Source organism: Haliaeetus albicilla, chromosome 10, assembly GCF_947461875.1.
Source record: "Haliaeetus albicilla chromosome 10, bHalAlb1.1, whole genome shotgun sequence".
Classification (NCBI taxonomy): Eukaryota; Metazoa; Chordata; class Aves; order Accipitriformes; family Accipitridae; genus Haliaeetus; species Haliaeetus albicilla.
Window position 1 is genome coordinate 25,434,491 of NC_091492.1, and position 23,639 is coordinate 25,458,129.

A 23,639-nucleotide genomic window follows, 5' to 3' on the forward strand; every position below is an offset into this window, starting at 1 on the left:
TGGCTTTGAAGGGCTGGTTTGCCAGGAGACTGGGTTTGAAGCTTATCCCCCTGCTCCCCCAAACAGAGAGTGTAGGGCTTATTCCACAAACCCCAGCTTCTGAGATCCAATGCTCACCTGAGCATCAATATTAGGAAGGAAAAAAAAAGTATCCACCCCTCCAGGCTCAGTGAAACACCTGAGAATGTGGCTGTACCGCACCTGCATCCCAGAGGCAGGTGAAAGGGACAACCCCTACAAGCCCTTGGTCCTTTTTATGCCTGATCTGTGAATATTTGAAGCTGGCATGATGCTGTTCACAGGCATCCCTGCCTGCCTGCATCCATCCACACCCCTGTCACTGCCCTACTGCCATGCCCTTGGGGCTGTACTGGTTCTGTCCCTGCGGCACCAACACTCCCAGCCCCGCAGCTGCACTTGGCTGCAGAGCAGATACCAACAACCCATGGCAGCTCTTGCACTGGAGCGTGGGCTGCCATGGCACAGCAGCCAGGCCCCAAGGCAGGGCATGTGCTGGGCGCATCTGGTGCGTGGGCACGTGGCTTCCGTGGCAGGTTGGGTAGCAAATGGCAGCATGAGGACCCACGGCGCATGCGTGTCTCCTCCCACCTCCCCATGTGGCACAGGCATATCCCTTCATGCCTGCCCATGTGTGTCCCATCACGTCTTGCTGACAGTGCACCCGTGTCCCACTGATCAACCATGTGTGGCTCCCCTTCCTGGGGAGGACGTGCCCATCTCCCTCCATCATACAATCAGTTTCTTTGTTTCACTCTTTTGCAATTCAGGCTTTTTCTGGCACCAGTTCCTCATGCTCCTGGATTAAGAGGCTGATGGGGAGATGTTTCACCACCACTGTCCTTCCCATCTCCTAAAAGCCTTAATGGCTAGCATAGGCTTTTTGCTGTGCCAGTCCCACCAAGAACAGACTTGTGGTGAAGGGCTTGGGCATTCTTGGGCACAAGCTCCTCACCAGCCCCCCCGACTGTCTTTCCCCCCAAGACATGCAGAGTTTAGCAGCCCGTGCCAGGCCATGGGAACACCATGGGGTCATCCATGTGGCAGCATACCCCCAACAACTGGGAATATGCAGCGATTGCCAAAGACCTCGGTTATCGTCAGGAAGCAATTACAGCTGCCGGGAAACACCACCTCCTAAGACTGGCAGGCAGGTTTCCGGCATGCTGGCATGCCCAGATTTGTAATGTCTTTCTTGGCTTCCTGGCTAGCCATTAAGAAATGATTCAGGAGGAATGCTGCTCATGATTTTGAAGAGGTGTCTGGGGGGTGAGATGCTTTGGCCATCCCCCAGCACCCATGCAGCACACCTCCAGTGAAATTCAACATCGTCAGGGCAGATACAGGACTGATGAACCACATGTACCATTGGGAAAAACCAGCATCATCCCACTGGAAACCGTCACCCAGCACCTTTCATGTGATCTTGAAAAATTCCTTTTCCATCATCTCTGCGAAGACCCCCAAATTCCGCATGAGTGTCCCAGCTCCTGGGAAAGCCCCTGCACCATCACTGACCTACAATGCTGGCTCCCTGCAAATGTCTCTTTTGGTGTTTCCTTGTTTTGCCCTAACGAGTTTGGTGTGTCCCCTCCCTCGTCAACAGTGGGAGCAGCCAGTTCCTGGAGTCAGGCAAGAAATCGCCACCTGGGCGTGCTGCGTAGCCTTGCACAATTCCCAGGGTTATTGCCCTGAAGGAAATTTGAGGCTGTCACAAATCTTAGCTCAGGGACAGTATAAAAGACACCTTGCCTCCACTGTGCTGTCACTGCTCCTCTCCTCCCGTGGACCGCCATCTGCAGAAGTCAGCCCCAGCACTGCTCATAGGTAAGTAGGTCCTTGCCGAACAGTGGTTTCAGGCCTCAGGCTGCTGGAAGTGCCACGGGGATGAGCCCGACCATGCCAGGCAGCCAAAGCCTGGCTGGGGCTCCCGGAGGAGAGGGCAGTCCTTCTCCTCTGATGGGGTTTAAATGTTTTGCTGCCTGTCCCTTCCTAGCAAGATGAAAACCGACCTGGAGCTCGCCTTGGAGTGTGCCATCAACATCTACCACCAGTATGCCATGAAGTGCCCCATAGATGACTACCTGAGCAAGGCTGAGTTCTCGAAGCTGCTGAAGGAGACCGCCAAACCCTTCCTCTACAACACTGTGCCGGTAAGAGCCGAGCATGGCCAGCTCTCCTAATGCTGGTGAGAGCTTGCAGAAGGGGTGGCCTCCTTGGGGTGTGTGGGTGGTTGAGAGCCTCCCAAAGGGGAGGGAAAGCTTTTCTAGGATTTTCCTGAAACTGTGCAATCCTTGCTGGGTGAGCCTTGTGCTGTAGCTGCGGGCTTTCAGGGTGACCCTGAACCCTGCTGTGCTTCAGGCTGACTCTTTTTCATGTTTGTCCTGCTGCAGCCTAACACGTCCATCGATGACTATATAAGCAAGCTCTTTGCTAGAGCAGACCACAACCATGACGGACGCCTGAAGTTCACTGAGTTCCTGACCACGCTGAATCTCGTAGTCATTGATGCCCACAATAGGTCCCACCAGTGTCACAGCGGCCACGACCAGCATCCAGATGACAGTCACGGCCAGGACCACGGCCATAGTTCCCACAAGTGAAGCAGTTCCCAGGGTGACTGTGCCCACGGGATTGTGCTCTTCCAGCAGCATCATCCCTTCTGTTTGTCCGCAAACACAGACAAACCTGTAACCAAAGCTTTGCTGTCTGCTTCTGCCTATGGCATTGAAATAAAATTTTTTTCTTCAAGCACCAAATGCAGCTGTATTACGTGTCCTGTCGTCTCCAGGGAGGATGCAATATGCATCTAGCGTGTGGGGGGAGTTAAATGTCTATTGAACGGGAGAAGCAATGGGAAAGGAAAGGTGGCATGGGGGGACCCTGCTCCCTGCAGAGCAGGGATCCAGGACAACAAGGCTACTGGGTCGCAGCTGAGCAGCACAGGCTGTGCAGGCTCCCCGTCCTGAAGCATATCAGACCCTGGCACGCTCCCACTGCCTTCCCAAGGCTCAGTGGGTTCCCTGCACAGGGTGGTTGGCCCCAGCACCCTTCACCTCAGTGGATGGTGGGGTGTGTAGCACCTCATGACACTGGGGAGATTGCTGGGAAGGGGCAGCCAGTGGCTGCACAAGAGCGTCCTGAGCCCTGGTTCTCCTGGCCCGTCTTCGCACCAGCTCCAGGACATGCCAGGGTGAAGCACAGTTGGGGGCTGCTTCCCCAGGTGACTGCCAAGACCCTGCTCTGGACCTGGGGGTGCAGCATCCTGGGGGTACGTGCAATGCTTTTGCAACCCACAAAGCAACCAGCACTTATCTTGCAAGCCCTGACACAGCAAAGAATGAGGCTGAGGGGCTCTGGAGAGCTGGTGTTAACTCTGCACAATGAAGTTGGATGTTTTTGTTAGCGTGAGGCAACAGCACCCCAGGTCACAGCACATCTACAAGCCACTGCAGGCTCCTGGGGAGCAGATACATGAGCAGAAAAGAGCTCCTTTATCTGCCAGCAACTGCACTGAGTGGGAAACTCTCAGGTTCAGGAGGCTCTGACATTTCCAACATCAGCTGAAATCAGAAGCCTGTCACATGTGAAACCGAGCCACAAAAGGAAGCATGGGGCTATTGCATGGTTATTTGCAATTGATGACACAGGTGATCACTTTCTAGCTCCACAATGTTGCTACTGGTGAGGAGGCTTTGTCCCTCAGAGGCAGACTTTATTCACTGTCCTGCCAGGGCACCCAGGTTGTCAGTTGTGCATCACTCCCCTCATGGGGCTGGGCACTGGGAGCTGCCTCCCCTGCAGGTTTTGGGGAACATAGCTGTGAAAGATGGGAATTCAGAGCCCACAGGTCTGTCTGCGTGGGGACTATGCAAGTGCACAGGGCAAAAACCAGTCTTGGCTGATGCTTTGCGAGGCCAGCTGGGGAATGAGGATGCAGTTTTGGACTGTTGACAGTCCCTGATGAGTAGAGCAGGAAAACAAAAAAAGCAATAAAGTGAGTCAGGGATACCAGAATAAAACTCATGCAACAGTTCTTGATACTGCCCCTGGGACATGCAAGAAGCATACTCAAACAGGAATGGTTACCCTTTTGTTTTTCTGTTCCTACCCTCTTCCTGGAATCTATTGTCTTATTTTTACATCTTTTTATAGTCTCTTCATTCTTCTAGTACCTGTTCTGCTAATGCAAGATGGGTGGCACAGAGGTGACTGTTGCAAAACACTTGCTAGTTAATGCTCCAGCCAGTAAAGACTCTGACCTCAGATTTTCTTCTTGTTTTATGCCCAGTTTCCTCCACAAAGTTTCTGGAGCAAGAGGAAAGGTCTGGTACAAGTGACATGAAAATAGAAAGTAATGGAAAATACCCTGGAAAACAGTTTCTTAAAAGGTAGATGCTGCCTTCACCTTTGTTAGTGTTCAACCAGTTAGTATTATAGAAAACAGAGAGATCACATTAAAAACAATGGACAAAGTTATCCACATCTCTCTGAAACAGCCCATCTTTATTCTACATTGACATGAGAGCGCATAAAATTTTCAGCACATTGCAGAACTTGCAAAGTTTTGGCAATTTCTGCCAAGACGGACCTGCCCTTTATGCTCACGTTGAGGTATGATGGTACATCCAGTATTTTTCCCATTCTTTGCCCAGCATGCAAGCAGCTCAGCCCTGTCAGAGGTGATGGTGGGGTGGAAGGGCAGCATTTCCAAAGCCCGGTGGGTGTAACCGGGAACTATGTGCAGAGGTATGAGATGGGGAGGGGTTCAGAAGTTCCCACCTTGCAATTTCCAGGTACGGGAAATCCTAACTCAAGCTCTTGCTTGCAGCAGGTGTGTCAGCATCTCTGATGAAAGAGGATCTCAGACATGTATAAAAGGGCTGCCCAGGCTCTTGGATCACTGCAACAGACCCATCATCTGCAAACCTTCCTTGGAGACAAGGGTAAGTAACACTGCAATGGTTCTTGCAGGAAATAAGATGAGGGAGAAGCGATTTTGAATATGGCACTTCATGCCCTATGCCTGTTTTATTCCAGGGTAATGCTTTCTACCTGGGGCAGGGTAGGAGGCTGGTTTTGATGGCAATACAAGTATAAATTAAGGGCATTTCTGTGCCATCTTTAGTGGAGCTGTAATTGTTTTCACTGGCAAGGAGAGAGCCCTTTGCGGGTGTCACCTGCATGGTGGCACCCACCAGAGGACAGGGTTTCTGTGCTCAATGTCTGCAGTGAAAAGGGTTTCCCACCCAAAGAGGAGATGGAGATTCACAGAGAGAGGAGGAGGTCAGGGAGAGGCTGCAATGGAGCCCATACCTGAACTGTGCTCCCTGACTTAAAGCCATCCTTGCTGTCAGTGGCATGGTACAGATACGTGACTACAGCCTAATGGGTTTGTCTAACTTACCTGACAAATGCCTCCGGGTCAGTAGGAACAAGCTGCTTCTTGGGTGAAGATAAAATTGGAGACAGTTGGACAATGCTGTAAAACAGTGATATTCCTAAAACCACTTATTACCTGCTTGGCGCCGAGGAGCCACCAACTGCTCCCAGGCATGCTGGGTGCTACTGGCTTGCTCAGCCCTGGTGAGATGAGGCTCCTGGTACAGATCTGCTGTTAGGCTGGGGAGGTGCCATGCAACCCCTCTTTGGGGTGCCTGGGGTGGGGGCCAAGAGCATGGTGTGGGGTGCCTGGTTTTTGATGTATCTCATGGCTTTGAGGTTTCTCCTTGCAGTTTCTGTAGGAACCTCAAGAGCTCAGCCATGTCTGCAAGCACCCAGTGCACAGCCACCCTTCCTGAGACTCAGCAGTTCCCTGGAAACTGCACACTGGAGATGGCCCTGAAAACCATTGTGGATGTCTACCACCGTTACAGCATCCGGGAGGGCCAGCTTGATCTCCTCAACTTCAATGACTTCAGGACACTGCTGACTGAGCAGGCACCGACCTTCCTACAAGCTTGCGTGAGTGCCTCAGGAGCTGTTTTGTGTTCCCTGGAGGGGTTGTGGCAGGGATGAGGCTGAGGTTGGATGTTCCTGTGGGAATAGGGTGCAGACCCCACCATGGCTGTGGTTCACAGAGTGGGTTTCTGTGATCAGACCCAGCTTGTTCATGTACTGTGGGGCCACCCGTGCTCATCCCTCCTGCCACTGCAGGGGTATGGAGCAGCCAAAGGAGCTTGGGACAAGAGCCTATCCACCTGGGGTTTTAACTAGGGGCTGACTGCAAGGTAGGAGAGGGTCACAATGATCCTGTGGCTTCCAAACATTTCCCAGGGCATGCAAGAATAAAACTGTCTCGGTATCCACCAGTGGGTGTGCAGCCCAGGGAGGAGCCATGCTAACACATGTCCTGTCCCCCAATTTCAGGGCAGGAACAAACATGAATACCTGAGGAAACTCTTTGAAGAGACAGACTTAAATAAGGACAGTGAGCTGACTTTTGAGGAGTTCACCATCGTCTTGGCCAAGCTGACCGATGATGCCCATCGCATCATCCACCGGGATGACCGCTGTATACCAGACAAGGATTGAGTCTCAGTGCACGACCCATGTAAAACTCAGAAGGGGTTGCTTGTAGGAATTGTGCTCTGGCTGCTTTCTGTCTGCTTGGATCAGTCATGCTTGTGAGACAATAAAGCATCACTTGAAGTTCATTGAGTCCTTCCTATCCCATCTTATGGATGGGGAGGGTGGGCACCAGCTGCAGCAAATGCATGGTCCTGCTGGAGCTGTGGGATAAAGGCTTGCCTAAATGAGGCACCCCAAAAACCCCAAAAGGAAGAGGCTTATGATCGAGATGTGGTGAGTGGGAGAGAGCTGTATTGCTCAGTGTCTGGTCCAAGCTGAGAGGGCTGGACTGATGGGCTTGGAAGGTATTAATGACCAGAAGACCAACGCAAGGCATTGCCATCAACTGCAATGTATTGCAGTTGTATTAGATGTTTTCCCTGTCAGAGGAATTTTTCTGCATAGACTGGGAAGAGCTGAGCCAGCTTAGCTTGGGGAAGCACTTCCTATTTTGCCCATCCTCATCCAGCTTCTTCACCTTGGCCATGCCAAGTGTGTTCTCTGGATGCAGAATCACCTGTGAGCAGGAAAAAATGCATTAATACCCATGACAACAGCAGTTCACAACAGAACACAGCCTTTACCACAAGAACAAGCCAGGGTGCTCTTAGTAACTTCCATGTGTATTTTTTTCCCTGTCTATATATATAGCTTCTAGCTTGTGGGAAATTCTGAGATTTAAAATTTTATCCCTAAATCCCAATGAAAACTCAAATTTCAGATATTTCCCATGCAGACAAGTCATCTGAAGTGCTCCCTCCCAGCCCTGCTGAATCACTTGCTACCCAGCCAAGGTGAAAAGCCCAGATGGTTTCCATCTCAGAGTTTTCCACCAGTAAAATATTCTCACCAAAACCCTGATGGGCTCCAGCAGGGCGCAAAGATCTTGTCCCTGGCTGAGCCATCTGGGAGATGTCTTTCAGCACCAACAAACTGTTTCTGGGTACTAAATAGACTGTAATGCAGCTCTTTACCAAACGCTCAGGTACCACCTCCCCATGAGGCTGAGCAGGTAGGTGCCCCAGCACAAGCAAGAGCAACATTTTGCATGTTGCAGCACAAGCAGGAAGGTCAAGTGCAATGGCCAGATCCAGCCCTGCAATCTGCCAGAGCTACAGGAGGGCTTAGAAAGGGTCCAGCACCCTGCAGCAGTTGTGCTGTGCCTGGGCAGGCAGCAGAGCTGGGGCTCAGCTCCCTTTGGGCTGGACCAAGGTGGTGCCTGCCAAGCAGCTGAGTTTATAGCTGTTTGATATGGCTAAGACATATGTGAATGCTTTTTGGCTCAAGCTAAAGGACTGGGAAATCCTTACCCTTGTGGCTCCGGGATGGGAAAACCTCTAGGCTGCCCCAGCTCCCATGGTGGCTGCTCCTGCCAGGTGGCAGCTGGAGCATCGCTGGTCTGATGATGCTCAAAGGTGGTCAGGAGCTAGGGCTCAGAGTTTGTCCCCTGGCTCCCGCAAGCTAAAACCACATCTTGCAACCAGAACATATGTTCTGTCCTGATCTGGACTAAAACCTGCTGTGAAACACAGCAAACCGCATAGTGACAAACCCTGCCATGCCCTCTTCCCGCATCAGTCAGCCACTTGCCTGTAAACATGTATTTTGAAAGAGTTTTGCAACCATTGTCAAGCATGGGGTGCCCTGCCAGGGCTCAGGTCCTCAGGGCACAACCAACCTCAAACCAGACCTTTTGCTTGCCATGGCTATTGGGCTGCTTGCGTGCCACCTGATACCTGCTTCCCACTCCTTCGCCTCTGCAGCTCCAGCAAGCAGGGGCTTGCTCAATCGCAGTGGCCTTGGGGCCAGGATTGCAGCTTGCTGCAGCCACTTTGGCATGGCTTACAAGCACAGCTGGACAGGGAGGCTCCCTCTGCAAGGAGACCTGCAGAGCCAGGCTAAAAGTTGTACTAGCACATGTTCCTGTGACCCTAAGCAATACACAGGCTCCCTGGTCACTTTAGTGATTGCACTGGCATTTAAAAATGAAATACCTGGGGTCTCATCCCTGCTGCCTGGTGGGCACATCTGAGGGTCCTAGCCACATCCCTCTTTTTGAAATCCCTGGCCACAACCCACACCTTGTAACCCATCCTTGCTCTTCCCCACCTCCAGGATGATAAAATGACCAAAAGTATGGTTTCCTGAAATTGCTGCAAAATTCTGCAACTGAGCAGATGGTCCCTGACACCCTGTTGTGAAATGCTCCAGCCTTTCTCCAGCTGTTTTGTGCATCAAAGCACTCCTGTTGTGAAATGCAGTGCACCCCCACCAGTGAGGGCAGGAGTCCCAGTGGCCACTGTGTGTGGACTGGGGCTGCATCCCCGAGCAGCTGCCTGCACAGTGCTGCTCCATGTCAGCTCATCTGGAGGTCCTGGAGCTTGCCCCAGGCCTGTCCATGGCCATGTTTTGGCCTCCACTTTGTGTCTGAGATTAGTGTCATGTTTGGCAGGTTAAACAAACCCCCAAACAAGTCAGCTGAATCAGCAGGCAGAGCATTTTAATGAAGAAGCACTGGACAATCTTGTTTTGCTCCTCATCTTAGCTGCTCTGAGGCAAAGCACCTGTGCTGGCTCTCTGCAACACTGAGAAACAACAAAAAAAAGCAGCAACAAAGTGAGGATACAGTCCTAAAAATTAAAACCACACCTTTCAGCCACACCTGGTCTCCCCAGCTCAGAGCATACCTTGGGTGGGGAGAAACCACCCTTGGCATTGGCTGTTACTAACCTGAGGAGATGAAATGAAGTTCTGGGAGCCCTGCCAGGTTGGGAACCCACCCTGTATTATTTGTCTTCCATAAAAAGCTGCTTGCTGCAGGCAGGGGATGGTCCCCCAGCACTGCGGCACTGCCCTCAGCACCAGCTCTGTCCCTGTGTCATGAAGGCAACCCTGGCCACGCTGTCAGTGCTGGGCTGCGTGAAGCAATTACACAATGGGATGCCTTTGGGTGCACTGGGCCATGCAGTGCTTGTGTGCACCAGGTCTGCAAGGGTGGGGATGCTACAGGGCCAAGCAGTGTTGGCTCATTGGAGAAGGGCAGGCATGATGCTGTGGGTCCCCTTTGTCTTGCAGCATGAAGACATCTCTATAAATGAGAGTAAACCGGGTGAAACTGAAGCAGCAAAGGGAATGGACTTCCACTGAGAGCTGGAGAATTTCAGCCCCAATTGCCAGGTGGAGGGGGTGAAGGGGACCCAGCTGCAGGGACACAGCTATGCCCTGACCACCTCCTGCCACCCAGTCAGAGTACATGACACACCGACCTTACGGGAAAAGCCACAGACACCCCTTTTAAGGAACTACCCTGGAGCCTTAAGCAATGTACAAGTATGTAATGAAGATGGACTGGAATTGGGTGAAACAGACATTTCACAACAGGTGGAGGGGCACAGGCGGATGGTCAGGCTATAAGAGATGCCGTGCTTGGGACCAGCCCTGCTCCAGCCTGAGGGGATCTCACTACTTTGTCAAGATGAGCAAGGCAAGTCTAATGTGATATGGGCATTTAAGGTCTTCATGTTCTTTTCCAGGTGCTGGCTGGGCCATTGGAGGTGCAAGAACCCTTAGGGAGCCTCTCCTCACCATGTGAGCTGCCATCAGCTGCTGGCAGAGGATAACCATCTCCACTCGGGCTCACCTGAGCACAACCCACAAGGAGAGATGTCTCCTCCTGGAAGAGGTTCCTCACAGCACAGTCCAACCACTGAAGGGGCTTCTGGACATCAGATCTCATACTCTGTATCTCTACAGAGGTTTTTGCAGTGCCACCAGCTATTTTGGGAGCCTTGCTCCAACAGTGCCTGACTTACAGAAGGCACATTTGGAGGGGAAGGAAATCAACTCTCAGTTATTATCTGTAGTTGCACATCCCAGAGCAGAAGCAGGCAAAGTCTGCAATACCCTTCAGTCTCCTTTGGCTTGTAGATAAGAGAAAACTCAAAACAAACAGCTCAAATATATCCCCAAAAAGAATGACCGAACGAAACCAGACTGCATCCTCATCTGGTGTGAAGCAGGTGGCTGTAGCAGAGCCTCACTGGTTTACATCAGACTTGCTCATCTATTGTGGCTCCTGACATTATACAGTGTAATGGTTTCTCTTCAGACCTCCCAGATCCAGGAACCGCTCTCTGAGCTGGAGAAGGCCATGGATGTCATCATTGATGTCTTCCACCAGTACTCAAGGCGGGAAGGGGACAGAGACACCCTGACCAAGAAGGAGCTGAAGCTCCTGATTGAGAAGCAGCTTGTGAACTATCTCAAGGTGAGTGGAGTCAAAGCAGGGTTTCTTGTGGCCCACATGGGGAGGTAGCTGGGCTGGACCCCATTGCCTGAATATATCTGGGACCTGGATTCACCCCCTTCCTACTCTGCTCTCCTGCCCCAACACCTGCCCAGACTCTCCCTGTCTGACTGCCACTTTCCAAACATGCTCTGTAGACAGATGAAGGAAACCCATACAGGTCTGAGTGAACCTGCAGCCAGCTATTTAACCTCATCACCTTACCTGCAAAAATCAGGGTCATATTGCCTGAGAGTTCCTTTGCCATCTAGGAGCAATGATGTCAGAAATATCAGCCAAAAAGTAAAATTTTTTTTTTTTTTTGTAACTCACATTGCTAAAGCAGAAAGTAAAGCATTTTTAATCCAACACACTAAAGGAGAGGTTTGTGGCTGACCTAACACTGCTGCCTTCATCGGTCTCCACACTGCATGGTGTCCTTGCAGTGATGCTAGCTTGTTGCCCTCTGATTGCTTTATTGCTGCAGGTGAATCATTGCTGTACCCAAAGCAATTGGTGATGATGACACAGGGATGAAATCACTCATAGCACCTGGCCATTGGGGACCTGGCACACATGAGGGTCCCAGTGAGGCCGGGGAGAGGCTTGAGCCGTGGATGACAGGACTTTGCCCTCACCCTGTCCCTTCCTTTGCAGCATGTGAAAAACAAGGCCACCATTGATGAAATCATGAAGGACCTTGACATCAACAAGGATGCACAGATCAGCTTCTGCGAGGTGATGTTGCTGATTGTCCGTGTTACCATTGCCACTCACGAACACCTCCATGATGTTGAGGACCAGCAGCAGCAACACAAACACCAGCACCAACACCACCACTGAGGTGGGCTGTGGTCCCAGGCCAAAGGCACCCATGCAGTGCTTGCAGCCCCTGGCTTTCTCCTCTCCATCCCTCTCCACCCACCTCCCTCTTTTCCTTCCTTCAAGTTTGATGGTTTTGCTGCCAAATAAAGATTTGCCCTGAGGCTGTCAAAACTCTTTTGTGTGTCTTCACGGGTTTTCCTCAAGGCAAGTCCTGCCCCTTGCTCTCTCTCCCAGCATGACTTTAAACCAGGCAAATCCACCTTGGAGACAAGCTGCAGGTTCTCAGGGGCAAGGTGAATGCCTGGGGAGAGCAGGGTTCACTGCAGTGGGTGCTCACAATACTCATATTGTAATGTGCTCCATAGGTGAGGGAAGGCAGTATAATTTGACATGCCTTTGCATTTCCAACTAGAAAAACCCCCAACATTTTGGCCTGAAAACACTCTGCACGTCTCCTAGGACTGACCTGTGGTGGTAGGCAATAGCTGGAAGAAAGGATGGGGATGGATGAGCACTCTTTTCTGGATGAGCATGCTTTTTAGGCACTTCTGCTCTGCAGAGCCCTGACATGGGGCTGGAAGGGGGCTGGGGGTGGATGCATTTAGTTTTAGTGCTACAGCCAGCAGTGAGGTCTGGCCACTGGGTTTCGTGTGGAGAAGACCTGAGAACAATCCCAACTCCTCACTCAGAGCATCCCATGTTTGCACTGAGGAGGTGTCGGTTATTAATAGCTGCTTTCCAGAGTGGGTGGCTGGAAATGCCTATGATGCTGCTGAGCAGCCTCCTTTCATGCATACTTAGAACCTGGCTACTGATTTGCAAATGCCTTTTAGAGGGGGGAAAAAAGGAACAGTTGTGATTTCCTAAGGGTGAGTCAAAGCCCTGAAATCGCCCTGCTCTGTGAAGGAACCTGCCACAAGTTTCCCCAATCCAGCGCACTGAAGCAAGCCCTCTGGTTAACACAAGACTGCCACAAGTTTGCTTCACCACTGCTGGCTCGGTTGCTTCAGCTTCCTTTGGAGTCAATTTTGACATCTGAAGTGTCAAACACCTTCTTACAAGGTAAAATCCGCTGCAGGGACCAGAGTCCACTCAGCTCTGCCCAAGCCTGCACAGGGTGGCAGGTCCCTTCTGGAGCCCGATCCTGCACCCAGCACTCAATCCTGCACCCCAAAATGGGTCATGCACCCCATCCTACAGCAGTTTAGGGTCTCTCGAGCAGGTAAGAGGCCCATACCCAAGGGATAGAGTGGAGCTGGTTCATTGCCATCATCCTGCTGGGGCAGTAGCAGATTACCTCCAAGAACCAAGCTGTCCCCAGGGCTGGCCCATAAGGACATGCCCAGCTTTCAGGACAAGGGTGGTTCAGGTCCCATTTGCAGCAGATCAGCTCTTCAGGAGCTCAGCACTCTGCTGGTCAATGGTCAGCCCTTCTGTTCTTTGCAGCAGAGGGGTCTCCCTGTGCAGGGGCCAAGCACACAAATCTTGGTGCTGGGGGCACCCACAAACCACCCTGGGACCTTCCCCCAGGATCCAGGCAGCAACCAGCTTTGAAGCTCACGGTGCTGATGCAACAGGATATTTGCCAACACAGCGGGACTTTACGCTCCCCCGAAACCCAGGGTGCAGGACTCCTTTTGTGTCACCTGCTGGGGCTGTTGGACCATCGCACCGGAGGTGGCAAAGAGTGAGCCACCACACACCCTGAGCACAGCAGGACCCAGATACCAACACAGGGCTACAAGCAAGAAAAAGCTATCAGTGGGTCCTCCCGTAACAGCAGAGTGGTCTCCAAATCTATACACATCCTTTCATCCCAACAGAGCTCACAGCTCCCTGAACAGAGGGGACACAAAAGCATCACAAGTAAGAAGGTGTTGGTGTCCTGGTTTCAGCTGGGATAGAGTTAACTGTCTTCCTAGTAGCTGGTACAGTGCTATGTTTTGAGTTCAGTATGTGAAGAATGTTGATAACACTGATGTTTTCAGTTGTTGCTAAGTAGTGTTTAGACTAAAGTCAAGGATTTTTCAGCTTCTCATGCCCAGACAGTGAGAAAGCTGGAGGGGCACAAGAAGCTGGCACAAGACATAGCCAGGGCAGCTGACCCAAACTGGCCAACGGTGTATTCCATACCATGGGACGTCCCATCTAGTATAGGAACGGGGAAGTGGGGGCAGGGAATCGCCGCTCGGGGACTAGCTGGGTGTTGGTTGGTGGGTGGTGAGCAATTGCACTGCGCATCATTTGTACATTCCAATCCTTTCATTATTGCTGTTGTCATTTTATTAGTGTTATCATTATCATTATTAGTTTCTTCTTTTCTCTTCTATTAAACCATTCTTATCTCAACCCACGAGTTTTACTTCTTTTTCCCGATTTTCTCCCCCATCCCACTGGATGGGGGGGAGTGAGTGAGCGGCTGCGTGGTGCTTAGTTGCTGGCTGGGGTTAAACCACAACAGTTGGATACACCCCAACTGCGCTGTATCCTGTGCTGCAGAAGAATTGCTCGCTCAGTCTGATGGGCAAGGTGCTCTGCTGCCCACAGCCATGCTGCCTGTTTGGGGATGGCACCTGGGTTCCTCCAGCCTTGCTGCCCCAGGAGCACTTCACCAGCAGCACGAAGCAGGGGCGGGGGGAGGGGGTCAGCTCCCAGCCCCACCTGCCTTCACCCCCAGGTTATAAGGCAGGATTCGACCTCTGCAAGCTGAGGACCAGGCTCCTGCTGCCACCTGGTGGCATGTGCCACCGAGGCTGTTGGGGTGGCCACCACCCCCAGAGCAACATGGGGAGCCCATGGTCCTGCCCAGCTCCCCAGGATTGCACCTCAGGGACACAGCGGCTGAGCCCATCAATCGCAGGCAGAGCCCCATCCTGTGACTCCCCTGTTCATCACATCCCATACTTCGACCCCACCAGTGCTCTTTACAATAAGTAGGATTATACTGATTTATGTGTCAGAAACAAAAACATGCACTGATTTGCAAACACCCAAAACTCCTCTCTCGCACGCCCCTGCTGAAGCCACCACACAGTTTTGCTGGTAAGGGCTCCTTTCTTTCTCAACACTACCACATCAATTCTTCTTACCTGTGTCCTATGGGGAGAAGGAGAAGGGAGAAGCACTGTGGTTCCTCCAGTGTACAGCTCAAAGCATCAGGCAAGTGGTGGATGCAGATAAATACTAAATCCTCCTCCTTTCCCTGTTTGGGGGGGCTTGCCCAAGTGGGGTGCAATGCCATCAGCTCGCATTTGTACCCTGCCAGGGGTCCCAGCCTAGCCCCTGCCTAAGGACTATGTCTTCCCCAACTGCCATCCTGTCCTGTCCCACCAAAATAGGTTTGGGGTGGCCCTGCCAGCTCCTCACACTGCTGACCCCCTCCCAAAGCTCCCAGACTGGAGAAAAAGGGCTAAAGTCTCCAGGGCTGGGCTTTATGAACAGCTCTGCAATGAGGGGATGTAATCCAACTGGGGCTGAGCTGTGACTCCCAGCTGCGACCTAGCCCAGCCCCAGCATCCCCATCCTGCCTGGTCCCCCTGCCCACCACGGACCCCCTCCACCCACTGTTGACCTCCTCCACCTGCTGCAGACCCCCTTCACACCCCACAGCCCCCTCCAAGCGGAGTCAGTGGCCCAGTGGCTGACACAGGAAGGGTTGTGCAATGCCCAGTGCTGTGGCAACTGGGGACTTTGATGCACTGTGCGCGTTGCGTTTGTTATCAGTCTAGACAGGCCAATAGGGATGAGCCACCATGAGGTAAAACTGGTCGGTCCTGGGGTGTCGGTGAGGCATGTGGCCAGGAGCTGACCCGTCGTCATGGGCAAACCCATGCCTGGAGCCCAGCAAAGCCAGCCTGACGCTGCTGTGGATGAGGATGTGCTGCCACAGGATGGCACCGTAGTAGCAGCAGGCTCGGAGGGAGTAGCTGGCAGAAGGGACTGGCTCAGAGTGATTCAGAGCAATTTTCCTCCTAATTCCCCTCATTCCCCGGGGGGAACATGTGCTAATCGGAACGGCAGTGGTGGAGGGAGGAGTACAGTGGTTGTAGGTGCCATTGCCATGTGTTGCCCTCCCATCCTCCTCCACAAGTGCTTCCTGCCTGGTGCAGTGGCTTCCGCACGGCCATGCCTGGCCACCCCGCAGCATCCCCGGTCCTGGGGTCCTTCCCACATGCACCATCCCCGTGGCAGAGAGATGCTCATCCAAGATAGTTCATACAGAGGTGGGGATCCGCCAACATAAAGCCTTAAACCCTGAGCACTTGGCCATCGGCATGACTCCAGCCCATGAGAAAACACTCCTTTGGCTGCGTCTTCATCAAGGGCATGGCTGGGAGCAGCAGGCGCTCCAGCTCGCGGGAGAAATGTTGTGGGGATGTTGGTTTCTCTGTGGAGTTTGTGCTAAGCAACCTGGCAAGGCTGTGCCCCAAAAAGTTGCAGAGTAAATTGTGCTGCTGTCTGTGCCCAGTTGCCTGGCCATCCCCAATATAGTCCTGAAGCAAGTCCCCCAGGGCTGGGGCTCTCCCAAAAGCTCCAGCTCCAGGGGACCATAAGCTGTGACAGCAGCCCCTGGGCTGATCTGGCTTCCACCAAAAGCATCCGTGTGCTGGGCAGCCCTTGCTGCAGAGGGCCTGCAGTGACTTGCTGCCTCTTGCCTCACTGTGCCAGGGTAAAATTTAGCTCTAGACCATGGTCTGCATCTCATTTACAACCCACTTAATTGCAGAGATGTCTTGTGCTGTGCTGGCGGTGTCAGCAGTGGTACGTGGGTGGCACACGTTGGCTCCAGCAACCCCTCCTCTCCCAAACACGCTGCTATGAACCCGGCCCTGCAAATGCCGCCTGGGAAGGCTGATGTAGAGTGTGATCTCATCTGGCTTCGTACCGTATCTGGCAATCTTGGGACAGTGCCTGAGCCCTTAATGAAAGCTGGCACACCCTTCATAGCAGGCAGGGCTTTTTACACCCCCTTTCCAGGTAAGCAAACCTGGGGTCATTGACTTCTCTGAGACCACACAGAGAACAGGCCAAGAGCCAGGCATCCTGCCCTGGCTGCCTCGCTGCAGCATCCCCACAGCCCCTGTGCTTTGTTCTTCCCCTGGAACCCCTGGGGCAGCCTGGCCTCATGCACAGCTTGATGTGCTCCATTGGGGCTGAAATGCAGCCTGGCTCTGTGCACAACTCAGTTTGCTCCATTGGGGTTGAAATGCAGCCTGGCACTGAGGCCATACCGCGGGGGTGGGTGGTGGCTGTCCCTGTCCCATCGAGATGTATATTAAGTGACTCTCCAACAGGAGGGAGCTCATAACCCTGTTCATCATGGCCACCGAGGTCTGGGTTCACTGGGGGTGTCACTCTTTGGAGCAGGCTGCCCTGTTTGAAAAGCAGCTTGGTGCTCTTTCTCCTTTCTTGCGGAAGAAACAACAGCTCTGCTGCTGTTGTCCAAGCTTGGCAAATGTGAATGTAGTCTAGGCCCAGTGGCAGCCCACATGAGACATAAGGGACAGCCTCAAAAATTAGATTAAAACCATGTTTTCTGCAGGAAGTTTTTTTGTCTCTGACATTTTTAAAGCTTTGGCATTGCAAAGCCCCACGAACTCACAAATGACCTTGGCTGTATAGGAAAAAAAACCTTTTTGGGGAAGCTAAATGCAAACTTTCATATATGAAGAGAACATCTGGTTAGCTTTTTTTTTTGATCCAAGGAGATGTCTCCAGTGCAAACCCCTGTGCAAAACCCTGCACTCCCCCCTCAGGTCCCTAAACAATGCCCACGGAGAGCAGAGCTGCACGCTGACCTACATACATCTCTCCCAGGTGTTCTGGTAAACATCCTCCCCGGGGAGGGATAATGAGGGAGGCTCCCTGGAAAGTGCAGCAATGCAGAGAAGCAGCCAGAGAACAGGATTGACCGGAAGAAATCCTCACCCTCCACCCATTCCCCTGCAGCCTGCAAGGAGCTTGCACAGAGCTGCTCCCACCAGTCCGATCTGCGCCCGTCGGCTGGTTGATGCAGGTGAGCAGGGTGAGTCTCCACCATTTCTTTTTGTACTTGAAATCAGCTTTTCTATTTTCAGGGCCAATTTGCAACCCATCCTTCCCAGGAGGCCTTGGGGCAGCAGGGACTAAAGACACAAGCACAGGACTAGCTGCCCAGACTGCCTCCGCCCAGCCCCAAGTGCAGTGCATGTGTAGACACGGCACTTTCCTTAGTTGCAAGAGCTGATTCATTCAACCCAACAAGTGCCTGAGATGGCTACAGGTAACCCCGTCCTTTTAATTTAAGCAGGGAATGGGAAAGTGGAGAGATGAAGTGAATTAAGGTAAAAGTTGCGAGAGTAGCCAGGGCGGTGGGCAGCCCAGCTTTTAGCATCCAGCAAAGGGAGGTTTCTTTTTACCTTTGGCAAAGAAATTTAGAAAGGCTGAAACTGAACTGAATATGTTTTGAGTTATTGGAAGGGAACGTGGCAGTTTTCCTGCGGGCAAAGCTGCCCCTGCTCCTTGCTGTGTCCTCAAGTTTTGCTCCTTTCCAGGACTGGAGATATGTCTAAGCTCATTAAAGCCATCACTGACATGATGGAGAGTTACCAGGGCAATGCCAGGAAGGAGAAGAAATCTGAGCCATTCAGTAGAAGTGAGTTCAAGAAGCTGATCCAGCAGGAGTTTGCTCCTGTCAAGGTAACTGTATGGGCTTAAGGTTGCAAAGATGGATGGCAAAGGTGCTGGGGTGGTACTTAGGGGTCGTCATGGATTATGAGGGGTCCTGCAACACTCACCCCACACCCAGGGTTGGAATCGGATCTCTTCAGTCTTTAATTTTCCTGGGGTTGAGCATTGTGGGCAATTTCCTTGGGTTTGTATTGCAAGGCAGCAAAGCTCCTGTGCACCCCTCCCGGTCCAGCTGTCCCCATTTTCCTGCAGGGAAGGGGAGGTCCAGGGTGAGGAAGGGGTGCCTAGTCCTGCTGTGCCTTCATTTCCTCCCTGGGCAAATCCAGGTGTAATACCGTGCTATGAAACCTTAGCATTGGACTCTGTGCAACCTCCGCTGCCTGCTGCAACTATCCTTTTCATTGCACTGCCCTTGCAATAAAGGGACCCAGCCCTCGCTTCGCCACCTTGCCCCTTTGGGAAGGTCTGATGGGCTCCTGTCCTCTCAGAGGTCACCCACCAGCAAGTACAGATACATCACCAGCCTGCCAGATTCGGACACCGAGCCCATGAACAAGAAGGAGAGGGGCTCTGCCAAACCCTGTGTGTACTGAAGGGCATCTGCTGCTGCTCCTGGGGCACAGAGACGAGCAGGTAAGTGAGAGCTCAGGGAGTGTGGCAAGTAGGCGAAACTCCCAGACAGCATTTGCATTGCCTCATTAGGTGGGGACAGATCCTTCCTTGGGACCAGTGTCACCCTGAGGTGGTATGTGGCTCCCCAGGTCTGCTTTACCCCTTGTGGTTATCCCAGCAAGCCCGATCCATCAGGGAGGATGAGGTGGATCCAGGAGCTGAGCTCCAGCTCCATGGGGACCCAGAGAGTATTTAATCAGCTCTAACAACTCCAACAAAATTGCACAAGCTTATCGGGCACAAGCTTAGTGCAAAGCAGAGGTATTGCAGGGCAGGTGGTGGGGAAATGGGGGCTGGGGGGGGCACATGGCAGCCTCAGCAGGGCTTTGGGGCAGTTGCGGGTGAATTCCCCCACAGGTTTTCTTCCCTTTCCTGTAGGATCCCTGAATTGCCCTGTGGGGCAAAGGACAGAGGCACCAGCAACCTGTGGGCACGGTATGGTCACCTTTTGGGCTCTCTCTACTCCTCTGGTGCAGGCAACGCCTGCCCTTGCACCAGTGGCAGGGGAGATGTGAAGACAGTGCCCCACTCCACGTATTACCTCCATGAGGCAAAAATAACCCTGGGTCTCTTGTTTTGTCCTGATGCTCCACGGGTGTCTCTTTGGGGTGCTTTGCAAATGCAGCTTGAAGGCTGGGGGGTGGGGTGGGTGGGGACAGATTTGCTGTTTTCTTCTCAGGAACACAACAGCAGAGCAACGGCTGACATATCAACCCCTTCCTCCATGAGCTCCTTTTGTTTTTAATGGGTAGAAAGTGAAAAATCACTAGACAATAGGGCCGGAATGAACCATGCAATTAGTTGACTCAGGCTGTACAGTAATAATGAATAAAGACTGGCAATTCTTCAGGGAAAATTAAAGGTCTGTGGTTGGGAGTTCATCTCCAGCTCATTTGAAGTCAACAGCAAAATTCCCATGGGTTTGGGGGGGGACCAAAAATGCACCTCAACACTTATGAGGATGTTTCAGTCTAATAAATGCAGCCGGGGCAGCATGCTGGCTTTCTTTTCCATTAAAAAAAGGGAAGCCCAGCCCTCATTTTTTTATTTTATGGAAAATTTTTACCTATGTCTTTGCGTAATTAACCTGCACAGAGCTGCGTAAAGAAATGCCACCAACAGTGACTGGCCAGAGGATGAGGAAACATGACTGCTTTCCTTGGCCATGCTCAGTTAGAACATTGCTCCCGATAAATAAACCAATAAAACAAGGAGGTTTTAATAGCAAGGGGGGGATGGTAGAAACCCTGAGTTTCACTGGAAAAAAATATTACAGATAGTTACCAGGCCTGTAATATTTATATCCCCATCTGCAAGTGTTTGGAAAGTCAGGGGAAGACATGTAATTTCTGACAAGGATTTGCTTTATGATCACTTTACTACATGGATGAATGTTTTCTGCAGTAGTTTATTCCTCTCAAGCTAATGAGTGCAGGATCCGGTCCTTCAGCTGTTACCTATCTGAAGGGGTTAATATATCAGCCATCTTAACTGTGATGTTTATGCATTGTAAATATCCAAAAGGAATTTTTTTGGGGCTTATTTTTCTTCTTCTATGGTTGTAATACCATAAAAAAGCAATAAAAACTGTGCAACACAATGCCTGCCTGATTTTCATGAGCCGCCTGGTGATCACAAGTAGCCTTCTTGGGTAGGAGGTTGCTCAAAGCTGTGTAAAAAAAGCTTTCATGGTGGGGAAGCCCCAAGGGGATGGGGCAGGAATGCAAAGTTCTGGGGGCCTGGGGGCACCAAGGATACCCACAACCGGTGCTACACCCTGGGTATAGGGCCCAGGCAGGACATGCTGTGGAATGGTGTCGTGGTTTAAGCCCAGCTGGCAACTAAGCACCACGCAGCTGCTCGCTCAGTCCCCCCACCCAGTGAGATGAGGGACAGAATTGAAAAAAAAGTAAAACTCATGGGTTGAGATAAAGACAGTTTAATGGGACAGAAAGGAAGAAAATAATAATAATGGTAAGAATAAAAATAATAATAAAAATGACAATAATAATAATAAAAGGATGGGAATATACAAAACAAGTGATGCACAATGCAATTGCTCACCACTTGCCGACCGATGCTCAGTCAGTTCCTGAGCAGCTATCTGTCCCCCCGCAGGCCAACTCACCCCAGTTTATATACTGGGCATGATGTCACAAGGTATGGAATATCCCTTTGGCCAGTTTGGGCCAGCTGTTCTGGCTGTGTCCCCTCCCAACTTCTTGTGCTCCTACAGCCTTCTTGCTGGTCGGGCATGAGAAGCTGAGAAATTCTTGACTTAGTATAAACACTACTTAGCAACCACTAAAAACACCCGTGTGTTATCAACATTATTCTCATACTAAATCCAAACCATAACACTATACCAGCTACTATGAGGAAAATTAACTCCATCCCAGCCAAACCCAGGACAGATGGGGAGATATTTTTGTGCTTTCCCCATCACCTGGTACCCAGCGATCCCGGCTGGTGGAGGAGAGTAGAGCTGGTGAGCACTCAGGGATGATCCACACTGACTGTGGCCAGTCACCGGACCATCAAGAGAGTTCAGAGAGAAACCAGATCTGCACAAATGGCACAACCATGTTTGTTAATCCAGCTGTGCCCCTATAGTGTGTATGGAAAATAAGGACAAGCAGTTTAAGGAAATGCCAACACAAGAGAGGTCTTGGGAACTTAATGCTTTATTGTCTCATGGGCCCCTCGTGGGGGCAAAGCACAGCCTGGTGCATCCGGCGGAGGCAGCAGGGAACCACAAGGGATGCCCCTTCCCCAGGGAGTGATGATCCTGGAGGGCAGAGGAGAGGGTTTGCAGCCAGGCAGCTCCCGGGGCTTGCAAAGCTTTGGGGAGGCTGGAGGGAGCTAGTCCATGTGTAGCCTTTGCTGCTGGAGCTGGGGTGTGCGGAACACCCCATCACTTCAGCTTCTGCGAGGGCAGCTGGTAGACCTGCTGCTGCTGCTGCTGCTGGCACTGGACCTGTGGCTTCCCGTGGCAGCTGGAGCCACTACTGCTGTGGCAGCTGCCACTGCTGCCAGAGCTGTGACAGCCACCGCTGCCACCGGTGCTGTGGCAGCCACCGCCGCCGCCGGAGCTGTGACAGCCGCCGCCGCCGCCGGAGCTGTGGCAGCCGCCGCCGCCGCCGCCGGAGCTGTGGCAGCCGCCGCTGCCGCCGCCGGAGCTGTGACAGCCGCCGCTGCCGCCGGAGCTGTGGCAGCCACCACTGCTCTGGAGGGTGTAGCGCTCCTGCCTGTGGCACTGGTCCTTGTCCTGGCGGGAGCACATAGTTGTATGTCGGAGTGACCTGGGGGAAAATGGAGCTGTCTGGGGCTGCTGCATGTCCCACCGCCCCGACTGCCCCACTACCCTCATCCTGGGGCCCCTGTGCCTGCCCCATTTGCAATCACACCCCCAGCACTGCTGTGCAGGATCCTGGAAGACCCCCCAGGTCTGGTGCAGTGCCCTGCATTCACTGAGCGAGAATTTCATTAGCTGGCTGTAGCAGCATGGCTTGTCCCAGCCACGAGTCAGGTCCTCGCCTCCCTCCATGCATCCCGCCACCCTGCAAGCATCCCCGCACCCCAACAGCAGGGTTTGCATTAAACCTGTGCTCTGCATCCCTTGCTGGGAAATGAGTCCCCAAAGAAGGAAAATCCATCCATGCTGCCAGACTTACCTGAGCTTGAGAGGAAAACAAGAGGAGGGAATGAAGATCCCTGGGACAGGAGCAGTTTTATAGAGATCTCAGATCCATTTCCCCGGAAATGAGACAGCTCTCTGTCATAGCAATCTATTAATTTAATACCCAATCCCCATCAAACCGCCCTCTGTTTACATTGCTTGCCTGACTCACTTGTGATGGGTATCATTTCTTTTTTATCTGTTTCCTGTGCCACATAAGTATCTAATTGCCAGCCTCACCTGCCCTTAATAGAAAAACCTGTGGGTGCCTGGGTTTCCAAAGGCTTGTCTGTTTGGGATTTGTTTTGTTAAATTAAATCCAGGCATAATTATAGCCCCATCCCACGAGACTCTGCTCTCAGAGTCTATTGAGCCAGCACCAGATAAAGCCAGAAATAATCCAGGTAAAAAGGAGTGGAAAGTTGCTCTCTCTTCTCCCTTAGATCCTCGGTCCAAAAGAGCCGCCATGGCCATGGGGACAGCCTGGGGCGAGGAAAAAGTCCTCCTGGGCTTCAGCAGGGGTTTTCGAGTTCCTCTCCTTGACCTAAAGGGGTTGAATTCCCCCCAAAAGGCACCTGAGCAGCCAGAAGACAGTCTTGGGGACTGCTGAAAACCTTGCAAGCCCTGCTGTGTTCACATAAATCTGAGCAAGGTCCCTGGGTGCTTTGTTGACAAAGACTAGCTATTTCCATACTCTTAATGACAAAGATCAGGAAATGAAGACTGAGGAATTAAAAGACCCATCTGGTGCTGCCTGCTTCATTGGGTCCATCTTCTGGAGCAAAGCCGGAGCTCTGGAGACGGCCCTTCTGCACAGCCCTGTCCTGGTTGAAAAGCTGCCCAGCACTTCATCACCCTGCAAAGTATATTGACCTCTAAAAGCCACAGCTCCTTATTTACATGATAAAGGCAAGAAAATGT

At 52.1% G+C, this 23,639-nt stretch overlaps 4 protein-coding genes across 4 annotated transcripts; 3 read left to right on the forward strand and 1 right to left on the reverse strand.

Annotated features, from left to right (window-relative positions):
* The first annotated feature begins 1,385 nt into the window (after window positions 1-1,385).
* Window positions 1,386-2,774, forward strand: LOC104323750 (uncharacterized). Its single transcript, XM_009927548.2, has 3 exons — window positions 1,386-1,845; window positions 2,015-2,171; window positions 2,412-2,774. The coding sequence occupies exons 1-3, from the start codon at window positions 1,493-1,495 to the stop codon at window positions 2,619-2,621; spliced, it is 720 nt and encodes a 239-aa protein (XP_009925850.2). The 5' UTR covers window positions 1,386-1,492; the 3' UTR covers window positions 2,622-2,774.
* Window positions 2,775-4,506: 1,732 nt separating this feature from the next.
* LOC138687106 (protein S100-A12-like) lies at window positions 4,507-6,674 on the forward strand. The gene is made up of 3 exons (XM_069793077.1): window positions 4,507-4,964; window positions 5,754-5,982; window positions 6,388-6,674. The coding sequence occupies exons 2-3, from the start codon at window positions 5,782-5,784 to the stop codon at window positions 6,550-6,552; spliced, it is 366 nt and encodes a 121-aa protein (XP_069649178.1). The 5' UTR covers window positions 4,507-4,964; window positions 5,754-5,781; the 3' UTR covers window positions 6,553-6,674.
* A 3,236-nt stretch (window positions 6,675-9,910) lies between these two features.
* LOC104323751 (protein MRP-126) lies at window positions 9,911-11,872 on the forward strand. Its single transcript, XM_069794330.1, has 3 exons — window positions 9,911-10,072; window positions 10,697-10,855; window positions 11,531-11,872. Exons 1-3 carry the CDS (start codon window positions 9,911-9,913, stop codon window positions 11,714-11,716), a joined length of 507 nt encoding a protein of 168 aa, XP_069650431.1. The 3' UTR covers window positions 11,717-11,872.
* Window positions 11,873-21,705: 9,833 nt separating this feature from the next.
* On the reverse strand, window positions 21,706-22,873 carry LOC138687396 (loricrin-like). The gene is made up of 2 exons (XM_069794332.1): window positions 22,714-22,873; window positions 21,706-22,341 (listed from the first exon to the last, which is right to left on the reverse strand). Exon 2 carries the CDS (start codon window positions 22,320-22,322, stop codon window positions 21,954-21,956), a length of 369 nt encoding a protein of 122 aa, XP_069650433.1. The 5' UTR covers window positions 22,323-22,341; window positions 22,714-22,873; the 3' UTR covers window positions 21,706-21,953.
* Between the last annotated feature and the right edge of the window lie 766 nt (window positions 22,874-23,639).